General features: G+C 43.4%; 1 protein-coding gene across 6 annotated transcripts in view; it reads right to left on the bottom strand.

The window, feature by feature from the left end:
- Positions 1–21,147, bottom strand: part of RPS6KB1 (ribosomal protein S6 kinase B1) — a 44,370-nt gene extending 23,223 nt beyond the window's left edge. For 3 of the 6 annotated variants that reach the window (XM_051824393.3, XM_051824392.3, XM_051824394.3), the window contains exons 1-4: positions 20,939–21,147; positions 9,371–9,420; positions 7,681–7,801; positions 6,421–6,489 (exon numbers count right to left, since the gene is read on the bottom strand). In XM_051824393.3, the coding sequence (XP_051680353.1) occupies positions 6,421–6,489; positions 7,681–7,801; positions 9,371–9,420; positions 20,939–21,079 (381 nt within the window). In that variant the 5' untranslated portion in view covers positions 21,080–21,147. Of the gene's footprint in view, positions 1–6,420; positions 6,490–7,680; positions 7,802–9,370; positions 9,421–19,115; positions 19,280–20,330; positions 20,443–20,938 lie in introns of those variants that run through there. The other 3 variants (NM_001101690.1, XM_089316611.1, XM_089316610.1) reach the window with 3 other exon arrangements.
- Between the last annotated feature and the right edge of the window lie 39 nt (positions 21,148–21,186).

Below are 21,186 nucleotides of genomic sequence, written 5' to 3'. Positions count from 1 at the left end.
GTTCCTACCTTCAGCCTGGCCCAGCCCTGGCCATTTGGAGAGTGAACCAGTGGCTGGAAGATCTGTCGCTTCCTCTCTCCCTCCTTCCCACCCTCTAACTATGCTTTCGAAATAAATAAATCTTTTTTATTTTTTTAAAGATTTATTTTATTTATTTGAAAGACAGAGTTACACAGAGAGGTAGAGACAGAGAGAGAGGCCCTCCATCTGCTGGTTCACTCCCCAGATGGCCGCAATGGCCAGCGCTGCACCAATCCGAAGCCAGGAGTCAGGAGCCTCCTCCGGATCTCCCACATGGGTGGTAGGGGCCCAAGGACTCAGGCCATCTTCTGCTGCTTTCCCAGGCCATTGGCAGGGAGCCAGACTGGAAGTGGAACAGTCGGGATATGAACCAGCGTACATATGGAATTCTGGCATTGCAGGCGACAGTGCTACCTGCTATGCCACAACGCTGGCCCCAGGTTTTGTCTCACAAGGAGACAACAAAAAGCAAGTTAGAAAAAGAAAGAAAAACAAATCTAAATTAAGATATTATGCCAAAAAACAATCTGGGTTCAAAAAATGTCAACGTCATGAAAGATTTAAAAAAAGATGGGAAGTGACTTTATAATAAACTGAAGAGACAGAAAATTCAACACAGAGGCACTGGTTTGAGTCCTTGCTGCTCCACTTCTAATCCAGCTCCATGCTAATGGCCTGGGAAAAGTAGTAAAAGATGGCCCAAGTACTTGGGCCCCTGCCAACCACGGAGGAGACTCAGAAGAAGCTCCTGGCTCCTGGTTCCAGCCTGGCCCAGCTCCAGCAATTGTGGCCCTCTGGGGACTGAACCAGCAGATGGAAGGTCTCTTTCTTCTTTCTCTTTCAAATAAATAAATAAATCTTAAAAAAAAAAAAAAAAAAAAAGCCAAAACTTCAACATAATATGTACCCCCTGATTAAGTCCTATATAGTAAAAACAAAGCAGCTATAAAGGATATTGAGGCAACTGGAAAAATCTCAATTTAGACTATAATATATCAGAAAACAGTATTTTTTATACACACACACACACATATATATATATGCTAGATTTCCCATATATGATATTTATTCTACAATCATAAAAATGCCCTTATTATAAAAGATACATCCTTGGGGCCAGCACTGTGGTGTATCAGGTAAAGCTGCCGCTTGCAGTGCCAGCATCCCATATGGGCACCAGATCGAGTCCCGGGTGCTCCACTTCCCATCCAGCTCTCTGCTATAGCCTGGGAAAACAGTAGAAGATGGCCCAAGTCCTTGGGCCCCTGTACTCGCCTGGGAGACCCAGAAGAAGCTCCTGGCTCCTGGCTTCAGATCTGCTCAGCTCTGGCCATTGGGGCCATCTGGGGAGTGAACCACTGGATTTCTCTCTTTCTCTCTCTGTCTCTCTCTGCCTCTGCCTTCAAATAAATAAATAAGAATTTAAGATTGAAGTGTTATGCTGTCCATAACTGACTCTCAAACTGCATAGGAGAAAATGTAATTAAATTTAAAAACTAAATATAGGGGCCGGCGCCATGGCTCACTTGGTTAACCCTCTGCCTCTGGTGCCAGCATCCCATGTGGATGCCGGGTTCTAGTCCCGGTTGCTTCTCTTCCAGTCCAGCTCTCTGCTGTGGCCTGGGAGGGCACTGGAGGATGGCCCAAGTCCTTGGGTCCCTGCACCCGTGTGGGAGACCAGGAGGAAGCACTTGGCTCCTGGCTCTGGATCGGTGTAGCGCTGGCTGTAGCGGCCATTTGGGGAGTGAACCAACGGAAGGAAGACCTTTCTCTCTGTCTCACTGTCTATAGCTCTTCCTGTCAAAATAAATTAAAAAAAAAAAAGCTGAATATATATATATGGGGGCAAAAAGGGGCCAACAAGGAAAATATAGCAGAACATTAACAAATGATGAACTTAACACTATGCAGATCTTTGGAAAGCTTGAAAATGTTCAGATATATTACTTTTGAACTGCTCAGGAGGTTGGAATTATTCAAATAAACAATTGTGAGGAGACCTGAGAAGGGAGAGACTAAAGTAAAAAAGTAGAATCACAGCAGTCAAGAAACCAGCTTCAGAATGTTGTGGCCAATAGTTTTAAAACAACAGAGAGGATTAAATTAAGGATAAGCTAACTATAAGCGAAGACCACTGGACTCAGTATTTGGGAAGTTGGTGATGACTTAGGAGTTACGAATGTCACTGAAACAGTAGAGCTGTGAGTGAAAAAAGAATACAACATGAGACAGAAGACAGGAAGATGGACTCTACTCAAGATTTCAGCTGTGAAGAGACGAACATTACAGTAGCTACAGGAAGCCTTGAAGCCAAAGAAGGTTTTGTTTAGCTAAATACAGCAGAGACACGAATACAGTTACAGAAAGAAAGAAGTCAGGGGCCACCCTTAGGGCACAGCATGTCAAGCCACATCCCACATGAGAGTGCTGATCCAGCTTCCCACTAACGTACCCCAGAAAGCAGACGATGTTTGCAGAGATCGCGGTCTTTCCCTCTCTTTCTCTGCCTTTCAAATAAATACATATACACCTAGGAAAGAAGAAAAGAAGGGAAAGAGAGAACAAGGAAGGGAGGGCGGAAGGGAGTCGGGATAGAAGATGGAAAATTGAAGATAAGAGACAGTGAAGTCCCGGAACAGACAGAAAGCGATGGTATCCAGAAGACAGAGGGCTCAGTCTCAAAAAGGAAGAACACATTTTCCCCTAAAACTGGAGGCCATGAAGGATGGACAGGTGGAAACAGATTAATATGGTGCTGGGGTAAGGACTAGAACAGGATGCTGAAGGAAACCAAATTGGATAATCTCAAATAGGAAGACAGACAGTGGGCTAAAAGAGTGGAGGGACTGAAAGTAAAGGTTCTAAAAGTTGCAGAGAAGAGGAACAGTCTGAGGACCTGTGGGAAGCTGTGGGGGAGTACTGACAGTCCACCTGAGTTGAAGATCATGAATTCTGTCCAGCAGCAATCCACTGGTTTATGTGATTTTTGTCAGTAAGGCTCAGTAGATGAGGAACAGGAATAAAGGAACTGATTCAGATTAGGACTGTCCTGGACATAAGCTCAATGGGAATAGCAACCGAGTGAAGTGCCGCAGTACACTGACTCGCCTAAATTCAGAATAAAGTGAAATATGAAAAAAGGTTACTTCACCAGGGAGGGAGTGAACCAGAAGATGGAAGATCTCTGTCTCTGTCTCTCTACCTTTCAAATAGATAAATCTTTTTTTTAAAAGCAGAGTGACAGAGAGAGAGGGAAAGACAGAAAAATCTTCTATCTGCTGGTTCACTCCCCAAATGGTCACAACTGCCAGAAGTTGGAGCTTCTTCTTGGTCTCTCCAGTGAGTGCAGGTTCCCAAGCACATGAGCCATCTTCCACTGCTTTCCCAGGCACATTGGCAGGGAGTTGGATTGGAAGTAGAGCGGCCAGATCTTTAACTGGCACTCATATGGGATGCTGGCATCGCAGGTAGCAGCTTTATCCACTATGCCACAATGCCAGCCCCTCAAATAAACAAATCTTAAAAAACAACAACAACAACAACAACAAAAAAACACAAAAAAAACTCACACAAAACCTTCAGAGGGATAAAGAAAGATATTTTAGGTTTTTTTTTATTTTTTTTATTTTTTGACAGGCAGAGTGGACAGTGGGAGAAAGAGACAGAGAGAAAGGTTTTCCTTTTGCCATTGGTTCACCCTCCAATGGCCGCCGCGCCGATCCGAAGCCAGGAGCCAGGTGCTTCTCCTGGTCTCCCATGCGGGGGCAGGGCCCAAGCACTTGGGCCATCCTCCACTGCACTCCCTGGTCACAGCAGAGAGCTGGCCTGGAAGGGGGGCAACCGGGACAGAATCCGGCACCCCGACCGGGACTAGAACCCGGTGTGCCAGCGCCGCAAGGTGGAGGATTAGCCTATTGAGCCATGGCACCGGCCGATATTTTAGTTTTAAAGTACAATATTATGGAAAGAAAAATCAACAAGGCGCTCTGGGGAACCACAAACATGACAGATTGAGGAGGGAAAAAAGGAGGTGCTCACACTGTAGCATAGCAAGTGAAGTCAGCATCTGCAGCACTGGCATCCCATACTGAAGTGCCAGTTCAAGTTCTGGCTCTTCCACTTTCAATCCACCTCCCTGCTAACGCTAATATAGACAGTAGAGGATGGCCCCAAGTACATGAGTCCCTGCCACCCTTTTGGGAGTTACAGTTGGAGCTCCTGGCTTCAGATCGGCCCAGCTCCAGCTGTTGAAGCCATCTGGGGAATGACCAGTGGATGGAAGACCTTTCTATCTCTTCCTCTGTAACTCCGCCTTTCAAATAAATAAATAAATAAACTTTAAGATTTATTTACTTATTTGGAAGGCAGAGTTACAGAGAGAGAAAGAGACCTCTTGCTCTTTCCTCTATCTGTATCTCTTTCAAACTAATAAATAAAAAAAAACTTAAAAAAAAATTCCTGGAACTAAAAGACTGAAAACTTTAATATTAAAAGAGTAAAAATCAGGGCTGGCGCTGTGGTACAGTGGGTTAAAGCCCTGGGCTGAAGCATCCCATATGGGTGCTGGTTCTAGTCCCGGCTGCTCCACTTCCAATCCAGCTCTCTGCTATGGCCTGGGAAAACAGTAGAAGATGGCCCAAGTCCTTGGGCCCCTGCACCCACGTAGGAGACCCGGAAGAAGCTCCTGACTCCTGGCTTCGGATTAGCACAGCTCCAGCCGTTGTGGCCATCTAGGGAGTGAACCAGAGGATGGAAGACCTCTCTCTCTGTCTCTACCTCTCTCTGTAACTCTTTCAAATAAATAAAATAAATCTTTAAAAAAAAAAAAAAGAGTAAAAATGAGGCAGACATTTGGCACAGTGGATAAGAAATCACCTAGGATGTCCATACTCATAATAGATTGCATAATTCAGGTCCCAGGTCCCCCACTTCTGACCCAGCTTCCTGCTAAAGTGTAACCTGGAAAGCAGCAGATGATGGCTTAAGAATTTGGGTCCCTGCCACCCATGTGGGAGACCCTGATTGCATTCTGGGCTCCTGGCTTCAGCACTGGGGAGTCAACCAGTAGATTAAGATATCTCTCTATTTCTATCTCTGCCTTTCAAATAAAATGAAAAGTAAAAATTTTCTAAAAAGAGTAAAAATAAAGTAGTAAGAGTCAAAGCAACATGTATCATTACAAAATTTTAGAACACTGGAAATACAGAGGGAAAAAAAATCATGTTTAGGAAAAACAGACTATGTAAAATGGATTAGGAATCAGAATGCCAAGGGATTTCTCAACAGAAACTCTAAAATACAGAAGAAAATGGGTCAAAAGTCTGACTCAAAATGATTTCACCTTCAAAACCATACCCAATCAAACAAGTATAAAGGTACAATAAATAAATTTATAAATATGCAATGGTTTTTAAAAATATTTATCTTTGGGGCCAGTGTGTGGCACAGTATTATGGGCGCCAGTTTGACTACTCCTTTTCCAATCCAGCTCTCTACTATGGCTTGGGAAAGCAATAGAAGATGGTCGAAATGCTTGGGCCCCTGCACCTACAAGAGACCTGGAAGAGGCTCCTGGCTCCTGGCTTCCTATGGCCCAGCTCCAGCCATTGTGGCCATCTGGGGATTGAACCAGCAAATGAAAGACCCCTCTCTGTCTCTCCCTGTCTGTAACTCTGCCTCTCAAATAAATAAGATCTTTAAATAAATTTTTAACTTCATGCACACTTTCTCACAGCTTTTATCCAAATGAGGGAACAAGAGCATAAACTAAGACAAGGACAAAGAAACTATGGGATTCAGGAAACAAAGAATCCAACGCTGAAGGAGCCAAGAGGACTGCAAGGACTGTCACGATGCTAGAGCCCTGCAGTGACTGTGTGCTGACAGCCACCAGCCCAGACGCGAACGGGTAAATGGAAGGTTCCTAAAAGGATATCTCTAGGAAAATCAATGAAACTGCAGCTTATTTAATAAGTCTGACCAAAGAACATCAGACTGAGAGGTGTTGATAGCTGTGGGATAACACTGTAGATTCAAAGAAAATGAACTAAAAATGAGAGGACAGAGAGAAGGGAGGGATGAGTGAGAGATTAAAACCCCTAACTATCATAACTGGAAGTGAATATATAATTCAAAAACCACTGAATTAAAATATAGCAGTATATGTTTATTATTTAGAAATGCAGAGACCAGAAACAACTAAAAGAGTAATCTCAGAGAAAGACTGACAGTGCTCTTCTTTCCACCTTCACTGAGCAGAAACAAAACAGGAATAAAAATAACAGAACATAGTTCATATTCCAGGAGGAATTATATTGGAAATGTATATTTTTTCTGAGAATTAAAAAAAATATATACTAATAAGACGATGGGGCAGGAAAAAAAGAGGGGAGAAATTACCTTTTTAAGCACCTTCATAGCAAATATTTTCCCAGTATTTGCTCCTGTTACTTTCCGTACTTGAAAAACCTAGATTTAAAAAACAAATAGGTTTGTCTTATTAAAGGCCCAACTATGTTAGTCATATTCCTTTAAACCTATTTACAAGAAATTCACAATACAGTAATTTATATCTTATATAAACTAGCACCAGAAGGACTGTGTGCAAATTACCAGCTACTTATGAAATCTATTCACCATGACCTTCCTGGTTTTCTGCCACCTAGTGGCAACACTGGGCAATGGTTGTATAATGAAAAGCGTTAGTCTATGCACAAAATTCTAGTCTACCATATTTAGAGTCCCAGAAACAGAGAATCAAACTTAAAAATTATAAAATATTTCATCAATTTCTTCCAGGGGTGCCACTGTTCTTGTGTCACATAGAACTATTTAATAATAGTTGGTAGGAAATTATCATTTATCCATTCCTTTAAATAGCTAGTTATTAAATATTTCAATGCAACTGCTAAAATATGTGAGATTCAAAGTGCATGTATTATACATTCAAGATGATCAGAACATATTAGAATGTGTATTTAAGCCTGAAAATAAAATGCAAATATCATGCTTTGCAAAATTTACATTATACAGTAGCATAAATAGTTCCAAGAAACTTTATACTTAGCCATTCTCTATCAAAAGACAGAATTTAGATAATATCTTAGTTAAGATTAAGTTTTCTTGGGCAGAACACAGAAAGTCTTAAGTTAGAAAGCTTCAGGCAAAACTACAAAACTAAAAAGTTATCTTCAGTTTTCTTCTCCCTTCTTAAATTCCTTTAGTTTCCCTAACTCTTATTTCTCCAGATACTGTTAAGTCAAAAACCAATTCAGATTAAGATCTCAGTAACAACAACTTAATGTGCCATGCCTCGAGAGTAAGGAGTTTTTTGTTTGCAAAGAGAACACCTATACAAGGTACTATTTAACCAAAGGAAAGAATGAATCTTTTAATAACAGACTTGGTCTGACATGGTTGCCTATTTATTTATTCAACAAACACTGACTACCTATTAAATGCCAGGCTTTTACATGTATGATAGGAGGAGGAAAAGGAAAAACTGAACTTCATATGTTCCTCAAATCACATCACATAAGTGGTCATGGTCATATCTATCCTTTGTTTATGGCTAACAAAGACCAGATGATAGGAACCAGGGTATAAAATCAATCTCCCCAAAACAGACACAACAGTTCTCATTTCAAAAACACTTCCTACCTTTCCATAGCCCCCTTTACCAAGTACCCGAAGTAGCTCAAAACATTCTGGTCTGATTTTTTCTGGCCCTCTGTTCACACTAGTTTCTGAGATTTCAAATTTCTCACAATGTTCCATGCCACTGGGAAGAAAAGCAAAACCAAAAGTAAATTTGCAAAAAGTTAAACTATCTTCAGCATATTGTTAGGAAGAAGAGAAAGAGAAATGTAATTCAATTAAGTACATGACAGCAACTTTGGTATTTGTCCTCTAAGCAACTAATGATTCAATCACAGGGCAGGTCAAGTGTTTATCTGCTTGTTCACAGAAAGTGCTACTGATTATTTATTTCTATACGCATCACATCCCCAAACAAAGGTAAATTAGAACAAATTTATTACATTAACAAAGAAAAAAAGTCTCCTAATTATTCAATAATTCATTAACATTGCTCTTGAGATTAGGTATTATTCAACCTCATTTGATAACTTCTGAAAAAAATCCAGGACCTTTCTAAAACTACCCAGTCATCTTTATGCTACAGAATTTCTTGCTAATGAAATTTATCCCTGCATCATTTCATGTCAAGCTTTCCAACTTAAAAGTATAATGTAAAGACTTCAAAAGAAGTGGCATTTTTTTTTTTTTTTTTGGACAGGCAGAGTGGACAGTGAGAGAGACAGAGAGAAAGGTCTTCCTTTGCCGTTGGTTCACCCTCCAATGGCCGCCGCGGCCAGCGCGCTGTGGCCGGCACACCGCGCTGATCCGAAGGCAGGAGCCAGGTGCTTCTCCTGGTCTCCCATGGGGTGCAGGGCCCAAGCACTTGGGCCATCCTCCACTGCACTCCCTGGCCACAGCAGAGAGCTGGCCTGGAAGAGGGGCAACCGGGACAGAATCCGGCAAAGAAGTGGCAATTTTGTACATCACCTACATTCTTTCTATATAAGCTATCCATCTTTTTCAGTTTCCCCCTACACCTAAGACTTTCTATTTGAAGGTAGGTACAAAGCAGATTACATGATTTCATTAAAGTGTTTGAATGATGTATTGAAGCAAAAGAAGCAAATGACTTTTTGGAGCATGTCTACAAGTTTCTTCAGAAAAAAAAAAAGGTTAGAAATGTGGTTCTCTGTGCTATGGCATAGCAGGTAAAGCTACCACCTGCAGTGCTGGCATCCCATATGGGCGCCAGTTAGAGTACCAACTGCTCCACTTCGATCCAGCTCTCTGCTACCGACTGGGAAAATAGTAGAAGATGGCCTAAATGCCTGGGCCTCTGAACCCACAAGGGAGACCCAGAAGACCCTGGCTTTGGACTGGTGCAGCTCCAGCCACTGCGGCCATCTGGGGAGGGAACCAGCGGATGGAAGACCTCTCTCTCTCTCTCTGCCTCTGCGTAACTCTTTCTTTCAAATACTTACTTAAAAAAAGAAAAGAAATGTGGTTCTCTAACAAAAATCTTAACTATCCAAGGCTCATATTCAGTACACTATAAATGTATCTTTTTCTCGATATCCACACATAAACTCAAAAATCTGGATATGTTATTATACTGATTGGATCTTGGCGTCAAACTCAATAACTAAGTCTATAATAAATATGACCAGATATTTAAAGACAGATTACTGGGATCACATGATGGCTATGAGTTGAAACTGATAAAACCTACTTGTAAGAAAGATAGAATAGAAATATTTTCATATAAACTTACAGTTCGTATGGTCCAACTCCCCCATGGTCCATGCTTTCATTTAACTGACCCTGTAAAATACGTTAAAGTTTTGGAAATAAATAATCTCATAAGCATAAAATTTAAAAATTTAGTGATTTAGCTCATAACTGAAAGAGAATCAATGAAATAAACAAACTTAAATTTTTTACTTCAGTAATAAGATAATAAAGTCATGAACAAAATGAAGTATTCAAATAATATCACAGGAATTTTACTTCTAATTTTATATACTAGTGAAACAACAGAGGCTACTCATCAGTGATGTAAAAACAAAACCCGTGGGGATCAGCATTGTGGCATAGCAAGTTAAGCCACCGCCTGCAATGCGGGCATCCACCTTGGACCCAGCTTGCTGCTAAGGCACCTGGTAAAGCAGTGGAGGATGGTCCAAGTCTTTGGCCCTGCCACCTACATGGGAGACCCTAATGAAACTTCTGGCTCCTGGCTTCAGCCTGGCTGAGCAGCCATTTGGGAAGTGAACCAGTGGTTGGAAGACCTCTATCTCTCTCCTTTTTTATCTCTGTAATTCTGCCTTTCAAACAAAAATAAAATAAACCTTTAATAAATAACCAAGTGATTTTTACTTCAAAAATTATTTTTAAATGTGTTTTTGTATATTATGAAGCTAACTTCTATGTACAAATTACTAAATCAAATGATTTACACAAAGTGTTGTTCTGCCATGTTTCTGATACACAGACTACCATAATGCTAGGAAATAAGCCTAAAGCAACCACAACTAGTCTGAGGCATGTAGCACACAATGCGGCTAATCAAGGCAAAATAATTAAGCAGCACTGTCACATAGTCAGGAGTCAAGCTAGCTACACATTTTTTCTGAATGTAGAATAAACGGATGCAAAACTTAATTACCCTTTTACACACCAGCAATAAACAACCCAAATTAAGACAATTTCATTCGCAATAGCATCAATAACAGAAAAAACTTAACAGAAGTATAAGCTTGTACACTGAAAACTATAAAAGATTGCTTAAAAAATAGCTTTAAAGTACTAAATAGATGGAAAGGCATTCTGGATTCATGAGTCAACTGAATCCTTCCAAAATCTCAGCTTCCTTTCTTGCAAAAATTGACAAACTGATCTTAAAATTTATATAGAAATCTCTCACTCTCTGTTTCTCCCTATCACTCTGCCTTTCAAATAAAATAACTAAATCTTTGAAAAAAGATTTACAGGATGTGGTAGGTGGAAAGGGGAGAGAAGGAGAGAAAGGAGGGGAGAGAGAGGGAGACAGACACCAAGAGCAGACACATGGTACCCACGCATGCTCCTCTGTCTCTTGCCTTCTGATGCCCTGTACCTCCTCTGGACTTGACCAGCAAGAAAGCCATCACCAGATGTGGCCTCCTCCACCTTGCACCTCCAGAACCACGAGCCAAATAAACCTCTTTTCTTTACAACTTAAAAAATATAAATAAATCTGGATTGGCATTGTGGCATAGTAGGTAAAGCCACCACCTGCGGCACTGGCATCCCACACAGGGGATCACTTGTGTCCCCGCTGCACCACTTCCAATCCAGCTCTCTGCTAAGATCTGGGAAGCAGCAGAAGATGGCCTGGGGGCTTGAGCCCCTGTCACCCATGTGGGAGACCCAGATGGAGCTGTGGGTTCCTGGCTTCCACCTGGATCAGTCTTGGCTTTTGTGGCCATTTGGGGAGTAAACCTTAGGATGAAAGATCTCTGTCACTCTCCCCTTCAAATAAATAAACAAACCAAAATCAGGGGCCGGCGCTGTGGCATAGTAAGCTTAGCCTGTGGTGCTAGCATCCCATATGGGCACTGGTCCAAGTCCCAGCAGCTCCACTTCCAATCCAGCTCCCTGCTAACACACCTGAGGAAGCAATGGAAGATGGCCCAAATATTTCTGCCCCTGCCACGCGCGTGGGATACCTGAACAGAATTCCAGGCTCCTGGATTTGGTCTGGACCAGTACCAGTTGTAGCCTTTCAGGGAGTGAGCCAGCAATCTCTTTCTTTCTCTGTGACTCTTTCAAATAAATAAATAAGTAAATCTTTAAAATAAATAAATAAATAAAATGGGGGCTGGCATTGTGGCACAGTGGGTAAAGCCACCGCCTGAGATGCTAGCATCCCATATGGGCACCAGTTCAAGTACTGGCTATTGTACTTCCAATCTGGCTGCCTACTAAGGTGCCTGGGAAAGCAAAGGAAGGGCCAGCACTGTGGCATAGCAGGTAAAGCCACAGCCTGCAGTGCCAGCATCCTATATGGGTGGCGGTTCCAGTCCCGGCTGTTCTACTTCCAATCCAGCTCTCTGCTAAGGCCTGGGAAAGTAGTAGAAAATGGCCCAAGTGCTTGGGAGACAGGGAGGAAGCTCCTGGCTTTGGATCAGCCCAGCTCTGATCATTGTGGCCATTGGGGGAGTGAACCAGTGGATGGAGGACCTCTCTCTCTGTGTGTAACTCTACTTTTCAAATAAATAATTGAATAAATCTTGGGGGAAAAAAAACAGGCCGGCACCACAGCTCACTAGGTTAATCCTCTGCCTGCGCCAGCACCCCGGGTTCTAGTCCCGGTCGGGGCGCCAGATTCTGTCCCGGTTGCTCCTCTTCCAATCCAGCTCTCTGCTGTGGCCAGGGAGTGCAGTGGAGAAGGCCCAGGTGCTTGGGTCCTGCACCCGTTTGGGAGACCAGAAGGAAGCGCCTGGCTCCTGGCTTCAGATCGGCGCAGCGCACCAGCCCTGGCAGCCATTTGGGGAGTGAACCAATGGCAAAGGAAGACCTTACTCTCTGTCTCTCTCTCTCACTGTCCACTCTGCCTGTCAAAAAAAAAAAAAAAAAAAAAAAAAAAAGAGTATTCTGGAATATAGTTTGATTATGTTTCAGCTTACACAAAAGGGTATCACTTAATAGAAAACAGGCTTATGTGGGCAGTTGGCTTAACAGTTAAGACACTGGTTATGAAGCCTGCATCCTGAATGGAAGTGGATGAATTCAATACTCCACTCCCAACTGCAGCTTCTTACTAATATAGATCTTGGGAGGCAGCGGTGATGGTTCAAGTGATTGGGTCCTAGCACCCATACAAAGGATCTGGATTGGATTCCTGGCTCCCTGCTTTAGCCCTCAGCCTGGCCAGAGGCCACTGTGAACATTTGGGGCATTTGACTATGAAATCAATTAACTAAAAATAGGTTCTTAAAAAGCAGATGTTTATAAGCAGTGTCAAATTTTTAGAATGAATCTTTCTTCAACAGTACCAGTACACAGTCAACAAACATAATGAAAATTATTAACATTCTTACAGAAGTTCAAATAACACCCTCCCCCGACACACACACACACACACCAAGTTGTATAATACTAGAAATACGCTTCAGGACTAGACTGAGGAAAACAGATGGGGTAGTACTGAGGCAAAAACCTATTACAATTTCAACTAGATAAAGTTTCTTTGTGTGTGTGGGTAGAAATGGTTCTTGGTAAAGTTTCTTTGGTCTCTATTACTGTATATAATCACCTACGACAGCTTCACTTTTTTTTTTTTTTTAAGATTTATTTTATTTATTTGAAAGAGTTACAGAGAGAGGTAGAGACAGAGACAGAGACACAGAGAGTTCTTCCATCCACCGGTTCACTCCCCAGATGGCTCCAACGGCTGGAGCTGAGCAGATCTGAAGCTAGGAGCCAGGAGCTTCTTCCAGGTCTCCCAAATGGGTGTAGGGGCCCAAGGACTTAGGCCACCCTCTGCTGCTTTCCCAGGCCACAGCAGCGAGCTGGATCAGAAATGGAGCAGCAAGGACTCAAACCAGCACCCATATGGGATGCTGGTGCTGCAGGCTGGGGCCCACTGCGCCACAGTGCTAGCCCCGATAGCTTCACTTTAACAGATGTCATAAAACTGGTAGTATTTGTTTTTTTCTTTAATGTTAGTTTTACTTAATTCCAAATTAAAGACCACAGAGTAGTTACATGACTTTGAAGCCACCTCACAAGATATACCCTACAGCTACGTTTCATTTCCGGAGCTGGCCAGGCCTGTAATACCCACCACCTGCATCTCTGCCTATGACTTTCTACCATTACAATCTAGAGAAGAAGCATTTGAGCCACAATTCTTTTCTGCTTCCCAGCGTTACCTTTAGAAAAGTCTCATACCAAAGGCATCAAGCTAACATTATGAAACACATACTGAAAACACTCTTTCATGGAAAACTCTTTATTCAGAATTTTTGGCTGCCTTAAAGCTTTGTGACCATCCAGTGCTTTCTCTGACTGGCAATCTGAAATCTTCTCTCCTTAGGGACTCTACACGATAAACCAGCCTACAACAATGACTACTGCACAGTTTTAAACTAAAATGTATAAAATCTTATGTTAATACATCTAAAGATGCAATGAAAGAAAATACATCTTATAAAATTTTAAACAAATTGTTCTTCAGTGATATTATCCTTGATTCAGAGATTCATTAAATCAATCATGTGTTTGCCTGGCTAGTCACAGACAGTTCCTTCTATGACTCAATAATTCAGATCAATTGGGAAAAGGGGTAAACCTTGCCCAAATTCTTGAGCGAATTAAAAGTAGTTGCTAGGGTGGGTGTTTCGCCTAGCAGTTAAGATGCTGGCATCTCACATCAGAGTATGTGGGTTCAATTCCTGACTCCAGCTTCCTGCTGATGTAGATCCTGGGAAGCAAGTAATTTGGTTCCTGCCACCCACGTGGGATACCTGGATTGAGTTCCCAGTTCCTGACCCCCTAATCTAGCTCTGCTCGACCATTCTGGGTATTTGGGAAGTGAACCAGTGGATAGAAGTTCTCATTCTCTCTCAAATACATAAATTTAAAAACAATTTTTAATAGCTGCTACTTTATGGTATGTATTATAAGGTAAGATAATGAGTGATGAGACTTTTTTCTCTAACTTTTCATAATCATGAATATTTGGGAGTTTATTATACAAATATCTTTTGTTTTTAGAAACATTTAACTTTTTACCGAATAAAAGCCTGATATTCAATCTTAAACTTATGAAGTAAGCCTCAGCAATTATTTCAAACCTTGAATTAGTAGTGGAAAGAGGATTTTAAAAACTGCATTACAATTTTCTCCTCTTTAGTGACACATAAAATAGAGAAGCACCCAGCATTTTCAGGGTTTAATGAAATTCTCTGTATGCAAAAACTGTCCCTTGGATTTATTCACTGCCCCAAATGGTACCATCACTAGTGAAACTAAAAAACAATACAACTCCCCCCTCACACACACAAAAACCCTCTTACCTATTGGTTTTAATACATATGAATTTTTCCTCTTAAGTATTCAACCAAGATCTGTTTTTAGCAAGACATTCAACTTTGTCCACAAATGTATCAGTTTATAGTCTCATCTTTTATTCTCCAAAGAATTAACAAAGCAATGCAAACATTACATTTACTAACACAGTAAACAGTAACTCCATGTAACATATCTGAAAAGGCATATGTATCTCTAAATAGGATGGGTAATTTAAAAAGAAATAGGGGCAGATATTTGGGGTAGTACTTAAGATGCTACTTGGGACCTTTGCATCCCAAATCAAAGTACTTCGGTTCAAGTCCTAGCACTGATTCCAATTCCAGCTTTCTGGGAACATATGCCCTGGGAGGAGGAGAAGATGGCTCAAGTACTTGAGTCTTTGCCATCTACGTGGGAGACCTGGATTGAATTCCAGGTTTCTGGCTTTGGCCTGGCACTGGCTGTTGTGGCCTTTTAGGAAATGAACCAGTGGATGGAGAATCTGTCTCTATATGTCTACTTTCCAAATAAAATGAAAATAAATAATTTTTTAAACTTAAAAATAAGATGATTATGTTAAAGCTCTAAAAATACAGCACTCTAATTTAAATTTTTTAAAAAGATTTTAGTTATTCTTTGAGAGGTAGAATTACAGACAGTGAGAGGAAGAGACAGAGAGAAAGGTCTTCCATCTGCTGGTTCACTTCCCAAAAAGCCGCAATGGCTGGGGTTGCGCTGATCCAAAGCCAGGAGCCAGGAGCTTCTTTCAGGTCTCCCATTAGGGTGCAGGAGGCCAAACACTTGGGCCATCTTCTACTGCTTTCCCAGGACATAGCAGAGAGCTGGACTGGAAGAGCAGCAGCCATGACTCGAACCAGAGCCCATATGGGATGCTAGCACCACAGGCGGAGAATTAACCTACTGCATAACAGCGCCGACCCCAAATTTAACTAAATTTATTATTAAGTCTCTAGGACTAAATGAGGGTAAACGTGAATGATTAGTCTCTGAGTAACCCAATAGTAAGCTATACTTCCAGCTGTTTAATATGCCAGGACATTTTATTTTAAAGATTTATTTATTTGATAAGCTACAGAGAGGCAGAGGCACAGAGAGAGGTCTTCCAACCACTGGTTCACTCCCCAAATGGCTGCAATGGTCAGAGCTGAGCCTATCCAAAGCCAGGAGCCAGGAGTTTCCCTCAAGTCTCCCATGCAGGTACAGGGGCCCAAACACTTCTACTGCTTTCCCAGGCCATAGCAGAGAGCTGGATCAGAAGTGGAGCAGCCAGGACTCAAATCAGCACCTATATGTGATGCCAGAACTGCAGGTGGTGGCTTTACCTGTGATGCCCCAATGCCAGCACCATGTCAGGACATTTTAAGACTACTTTACCTACTTTATTTTTACAGAGAAGAAAAAAGTGTCAGAGAGATTAAGCAATTTATTCTAGGTAACATAGTATGGCTGAAGGGATCTAAATTCACATTTTCTTCCTTTTAAAAAAAAATATTTATTGATTTGGGGCCGGCGCTGTGGTCTAGTGGGCTAAGGCCCCAGCCTATAGTGCCAGCATCCGTATGGGTGCCAAGAAGATGATTCTGGTTCCTGATAGGCCCAGCTCCGGCTATTGCAGCCATTTGGGGAGTGAACTAGCAGATGGAAGACCTTTCTGTGTCTCTCTAACTCTTTCAAATAAATAAATCTCAAAAAAAATTTATTTATTTGAGAGGTAGAGTTACTGATTTATTTGAGAGGTAGGTCTTCCATCCACTGGTTTACTCCCCAAATGGCTGCAACGGCCAGAGCTGGGCTAATCCAAAGCCAGGAGCTTCCTCTGGGTCTCTCACATGGGTGCAGGGGCCCAAGTATTGGGCTACCTTCTACTGCTTTCCCAGGCCATAGCAGAGAGCTGGATCAGAAGAGGAGCAGCCAAGATATGAACTGGGGCCCACATGGGATGCTGGTGCTGCAAGCTGAGGCTTAGCCTACTATGCCACAGTGCCAGACCCTGAATTCACTTTTTTTTTTTATTTTTTTTTATTTTTTGACAGGCAGAGTGGACAGTGAGAGAGACAGAGAGAAAGGTCTTCCTTTGCCGTTGGTTCACCCTCCAATGGCCGCCGCAGCCAGCAAGCTGCGGCCGGCGCACTGCACTGATCCGATGGCAGGAGCCAGGTACTTCTCCTGGTCTCCCATGGGGTGCAGGGCCCAAGCACTTGGGCCATCCTCTACTGCACTCCCTGGCCACAGCAGAGAGCTGGCCTGGAAGAGGGATAACCGGGACAGAATCCGGCACCCTGACCGGGACTAGAACCCGGTGTGCCGGCGCCGCAAGGTGGAGGATTAGCCTAGTGAGCCACGGCGCCAGCCCTGAATTCACTTTCAACACACCACAAAGGTACACTGTGATGAGTAAAGGCAATAAAGAATCTGCAGCACAAGCCTTTGGCCTAGTGGTTAAGACACCTGTTAAGAATGCCAACACTCCACATGGAAGCGTCTGAGTCAAGCCTGAGCTCCGGCTCCCGATTCCAGCTTCCTGCTGATGACAACCCTAGGAGGCAGCAACAGCGACTCAAGTAGTTGAGTTCCTGTAACCAGACACTGCAGGCATCTGAGTAGTGAACCAGCAGATGGGACTTGTCTTTGTTTCTCTTTGCTTCTCAAATAAACTGAAACAAAAAAAAAATCTGCGCACAGGCAGGCATTGTGGTACATCAGATTAAGCCACTGATTGGGATGCCAACATCCCACATCAGAGTGCCTGGTTCCACTCCCAGCTACCCTGAGCTTCCTATCCAGTTTCCTGCATATGTATCATGGGACATCCATGTACTTGGGTTCTAGCCACCCACACAGGAAACCCATATGTTGTTCCTGACTCCTGGTTTTGGCATGGGCCAATTCCTGGCTGTTGTGGGCATTTGGGAAGTGAACCAACACATGAAAGATACCTCTCTGTATGTATATATGTCTCTGTCTCTGTCTCCCTCCCTCCCTCCCTCTCTCTCTGTGTATATGTCTCCCTCTATCACTGTCTTTCAAAAAAAAAAAAATAATAAATCTTAAAAAAAAAAAAAAAGTACAGTGCTGTGGAGTAGAGGGTTGGATCTCTGCTTGTGGCTCCAGCATCCCATATGGGTGCCAGCTCCAGTTCCAGCAGTTCCACTTCTGATCCAGCTCCCTGCTGATGCACCTGGGAAAGCAGTGAAGATGGCCCGAGCTCTTGGCCCCTGCATCCATGTGGAAGACCCAGAGGAAGCTCCTGGCTTCAGCCTAGCCCAGCCTGAACCGCTGCAACCATTTGGGGAATGAATCAGCGGACAAAAGATCGATATTGATCTCTCTCTCCCTCCCTTCTCTCTCTCTGTATTTCTGCCTTTCAAATAGATAAGCAAATCTTTAAAAAAAAAACAACAATCTGTGCAATGAAATTTGCTGATTGAATCAGAAAATGCTAGCACTCTGAAGGGGTAATTACCTTCCTGGTCTATGTCTGCTTCCTAACTATTAAATGAAGACATGGGGTAGGCATTTGGCCTAACAGCTAAGATGCCTCTTGGGACACTTGCAATCCATATTGTAGCGCCTAGGTTCAAGTGCTGGCTCTGCTCCCAATGCCAGTGTTCTAGTTAATGTAGACCCTGGGAGGCAGCAGAAGATGGCTGCCTCCCATGTGGGAGACCTGGATTGAATTCCCAACTCCCAGCTTCAGCCTGGCCCAGCCCCAACTATCACAGATATTTGTGGAATAAACCTGATGGGAGATTCTGTCTCTGTCTCTGCTTCTCAATTATTCAAAACATGAAGACATCAGGCTACTCTGATATGCACGAAGGTTAAAAAAAAAAAAAAACTGGTGTAATAAATAATATGGTCACGGGGTCAGCACTGTGGTGTAGGGGGTAAAGCCACCGCCTGCTGTGTTGGCATCCCATATGGGCGCCAGTTTGAATCCCAGCTGCTCCACTTCCGATCCAGCTCTCTGCTATGGCCTGGGACAGCAGTGGAAGGTGGCCCTAGTCCTTTGGCCCCTGCATCCATGTGTCAGACCTGGAAGAAGCTCCTGGCTCCTGGCTTTGAATCAGCGCAGTTCCATCCATTAGGACCATCTGGGGAGTGAACCAGTGGATGTCAGACCAGCCTCTCTCCCTGCCTCTACCTCTCTGTAACTCTGCCTTTCAAACGAAATAGATAAATCTTTAAAAATAAATAGATAATACAGCCACAAATAGAAAACAAAAGATTTTCTAAGAATCCAAACTTCTCTATTTCAGAATTAAGAATTTTTATTTCAGAGTAATCCAGATGTCGCTTGAGCCTCCTTGACTGCCAATCCAATCCCACTCCAACCCTTTTCCCTTGCCCATCTCTTCTAATAATACATTCAAAAGAAACATTTTCAACTCCAAAACTACTGCTAAGTAAGATACATTTTACTGAAGGCTCTTCCTCACCTTTAATTACCTCTGGTCCTTCCCCAGAGTTCCTCTCTCTGAGGTAGTAGACACATTTCTTTGCTACTCCACCAACTTTTCTGATCCCTTCCCCACACCCTTTCAAGATCCTACTTTATCCAGCACAACAAAAGCCCAGGAGTAGGCCAGAACTGGAACACCTACTGTTCCTGAAACACATCAACAAAGTGAAAAGAACAATGAGATTCCCATTCACAACAGGAATCCTAACACAGGACTGTGCTTTCCAAAGAAAGATAACCTATGGTCTGGAAATTCTGTGAGTCCAACAAATGAAGACATAAAGCAAACTTCCTGTGCAGTCTTCTCTGCTGCCCTGTTCCAAAGCCTTCCATATGGAACCAATATAACCAGCTAGAATATGGTGTATATAATGAAAGTAATTCTGTATTTGTTTCAAATTGTATTTAGTGTATCAGGACGGATGATTAAGAGGCTAATTGGAATTCCACATGAAAACATATCTCCATACCCACCTTCTAAACCGTGTGATTTTGATTTAGACTCATTTGATTAAGAAAGAACAGTATTATTTTAGCTCATTTAGTTTCTTTAACTGTTCAAGGTTCTGTATACATACCATTTCAATCTTTTGCCAGCAGTAGGGCACAATTTACTTGCCAGAGGAGGAAAACTAGGGAGTGAGGAAAGGGAAAGGAAGCCCCTTATGCAAGAATCTGACATCAGTCATTCATTCGTGTCCTCCCATGGACAATGAAATTTACAGTCTAAGTTACCATAAAGGTATTACTGATGATCATTTGTCCATAACCAGTGATTTAGTATGACAACAGCATTTTTGAGCTTCCGGTGCAACTAGTGATTTTTCAATAAATTTATCTTGAAATAAGTGATATTCCATAATGATTTACACAGCACGAAGATGGCAAAGGTAGAACCAAGCTGTGCATTAGGAAGAACAATTCTAAATTTAGCACCCCAAATTACAGCAAGGAAAGCCCTCACACCACTATTCACAAGTCTCAGTTCAAGCAATTTATTTTTGGCAAGTCAAATCACAGCTGTCAACACTGGTTTTTTTCCACCCCAAAATTACATAAATTATTCTGAAAAAATATACACATCTTCAACTTGGGGGAAAATGAGGTACAAATGCCGTGTGTCGCTATAAATGCTTTAAAAAAAAGGCACACGGAAGGCGGTTTAAAAAAAAAAAAAAGCAAACAAACAAACCCTGGAAGATGCAGCAGAGCCCCCTTGCTCCCGAAATAAAACTCCTGGTGGCTGTAACAGCAGCGGCAGTGCTACTCCCGACAGAAGTTTTCAGCTGTCACTTCTAACAGCTGAGCGCTTCCTAGGAGAGAAGCGACAGGCCGAGAAGAGAGGTGGTTGTGGGAGGTCTGCAGATCGACTACTTGAAATCTTACATTGCAGGGAAACCCTTCCGCACTTCACCTGCACTTACGGGACACCCGGCCAGCGCAGCCCCCCTCCCCCCAGCACACGCTCCTACCACCCGCGCCTCGCCACACTACTCCAACAGCCCCGCGAATCGACCACGCGCCCTTTCTCCTTCCCTCTGCAAACAGATTGCTCGGGGCTGCGCTGACCCGGGGAAATCAGGGCGCGACCTGCACCTGCGAGCCCCGCAGAGGCCTCACATACCTAGGGCCGGCTCTGCCCCGCCCGCTCCCTGCCTGGGGCCGCGCAGCGCCTCAGCTCCACCTGGAGGCTCCTCGCGCCCCCCAGGGTCTCCGCGCTCTAGGGGACTCTGGGCTTGCTGGGCGCGCGCCGCCGCCCCGGCCCTGTCACCTCGAGCCCCCCGGGACCCCGGGCCTCACCCCCTCCTCCAGCTCATCCTCAGAGCCCGCGTCCTCTGGCTGGTCCAGGTCTATGTCAAACACTCCAGCCATGTCCTCAGCTTCCCTGTCTCGGAAGTCAGGCGCTGGGTAAAAGCCGTCCCGCCTCCGTCGTCGCCTCATGGGCCCGGACCCGCCGCAGCCACAGCCGCCGCTGCCGCCATCACCGGCTGCTTAGGCTCAATGCGTCTGCGCTTAGGCCCTAGACTGGCTCCTCAAGTTCAGCGCTG

Source organism: Oryctolagus cuniculus, chromosome 17 (genome assembly GCF_051225735.1).
Source record: "Oryctolagus cuniculus isolate XC-2025 breed Fujian yellow rabbit chromosome 17, ASM5122573v1, whole genome shotgun sequence".
NCBI lineage: Eukaryota > Metazoa > Chordata > Mammalia > Lagomorpha > Leporidae > Oryctolagus > Oryctolagus cuniculus.
Note: the sequence above shows the minus strand (reverse complement) of the source record. Positions and strands in the feature narration are given on the sequence as shown.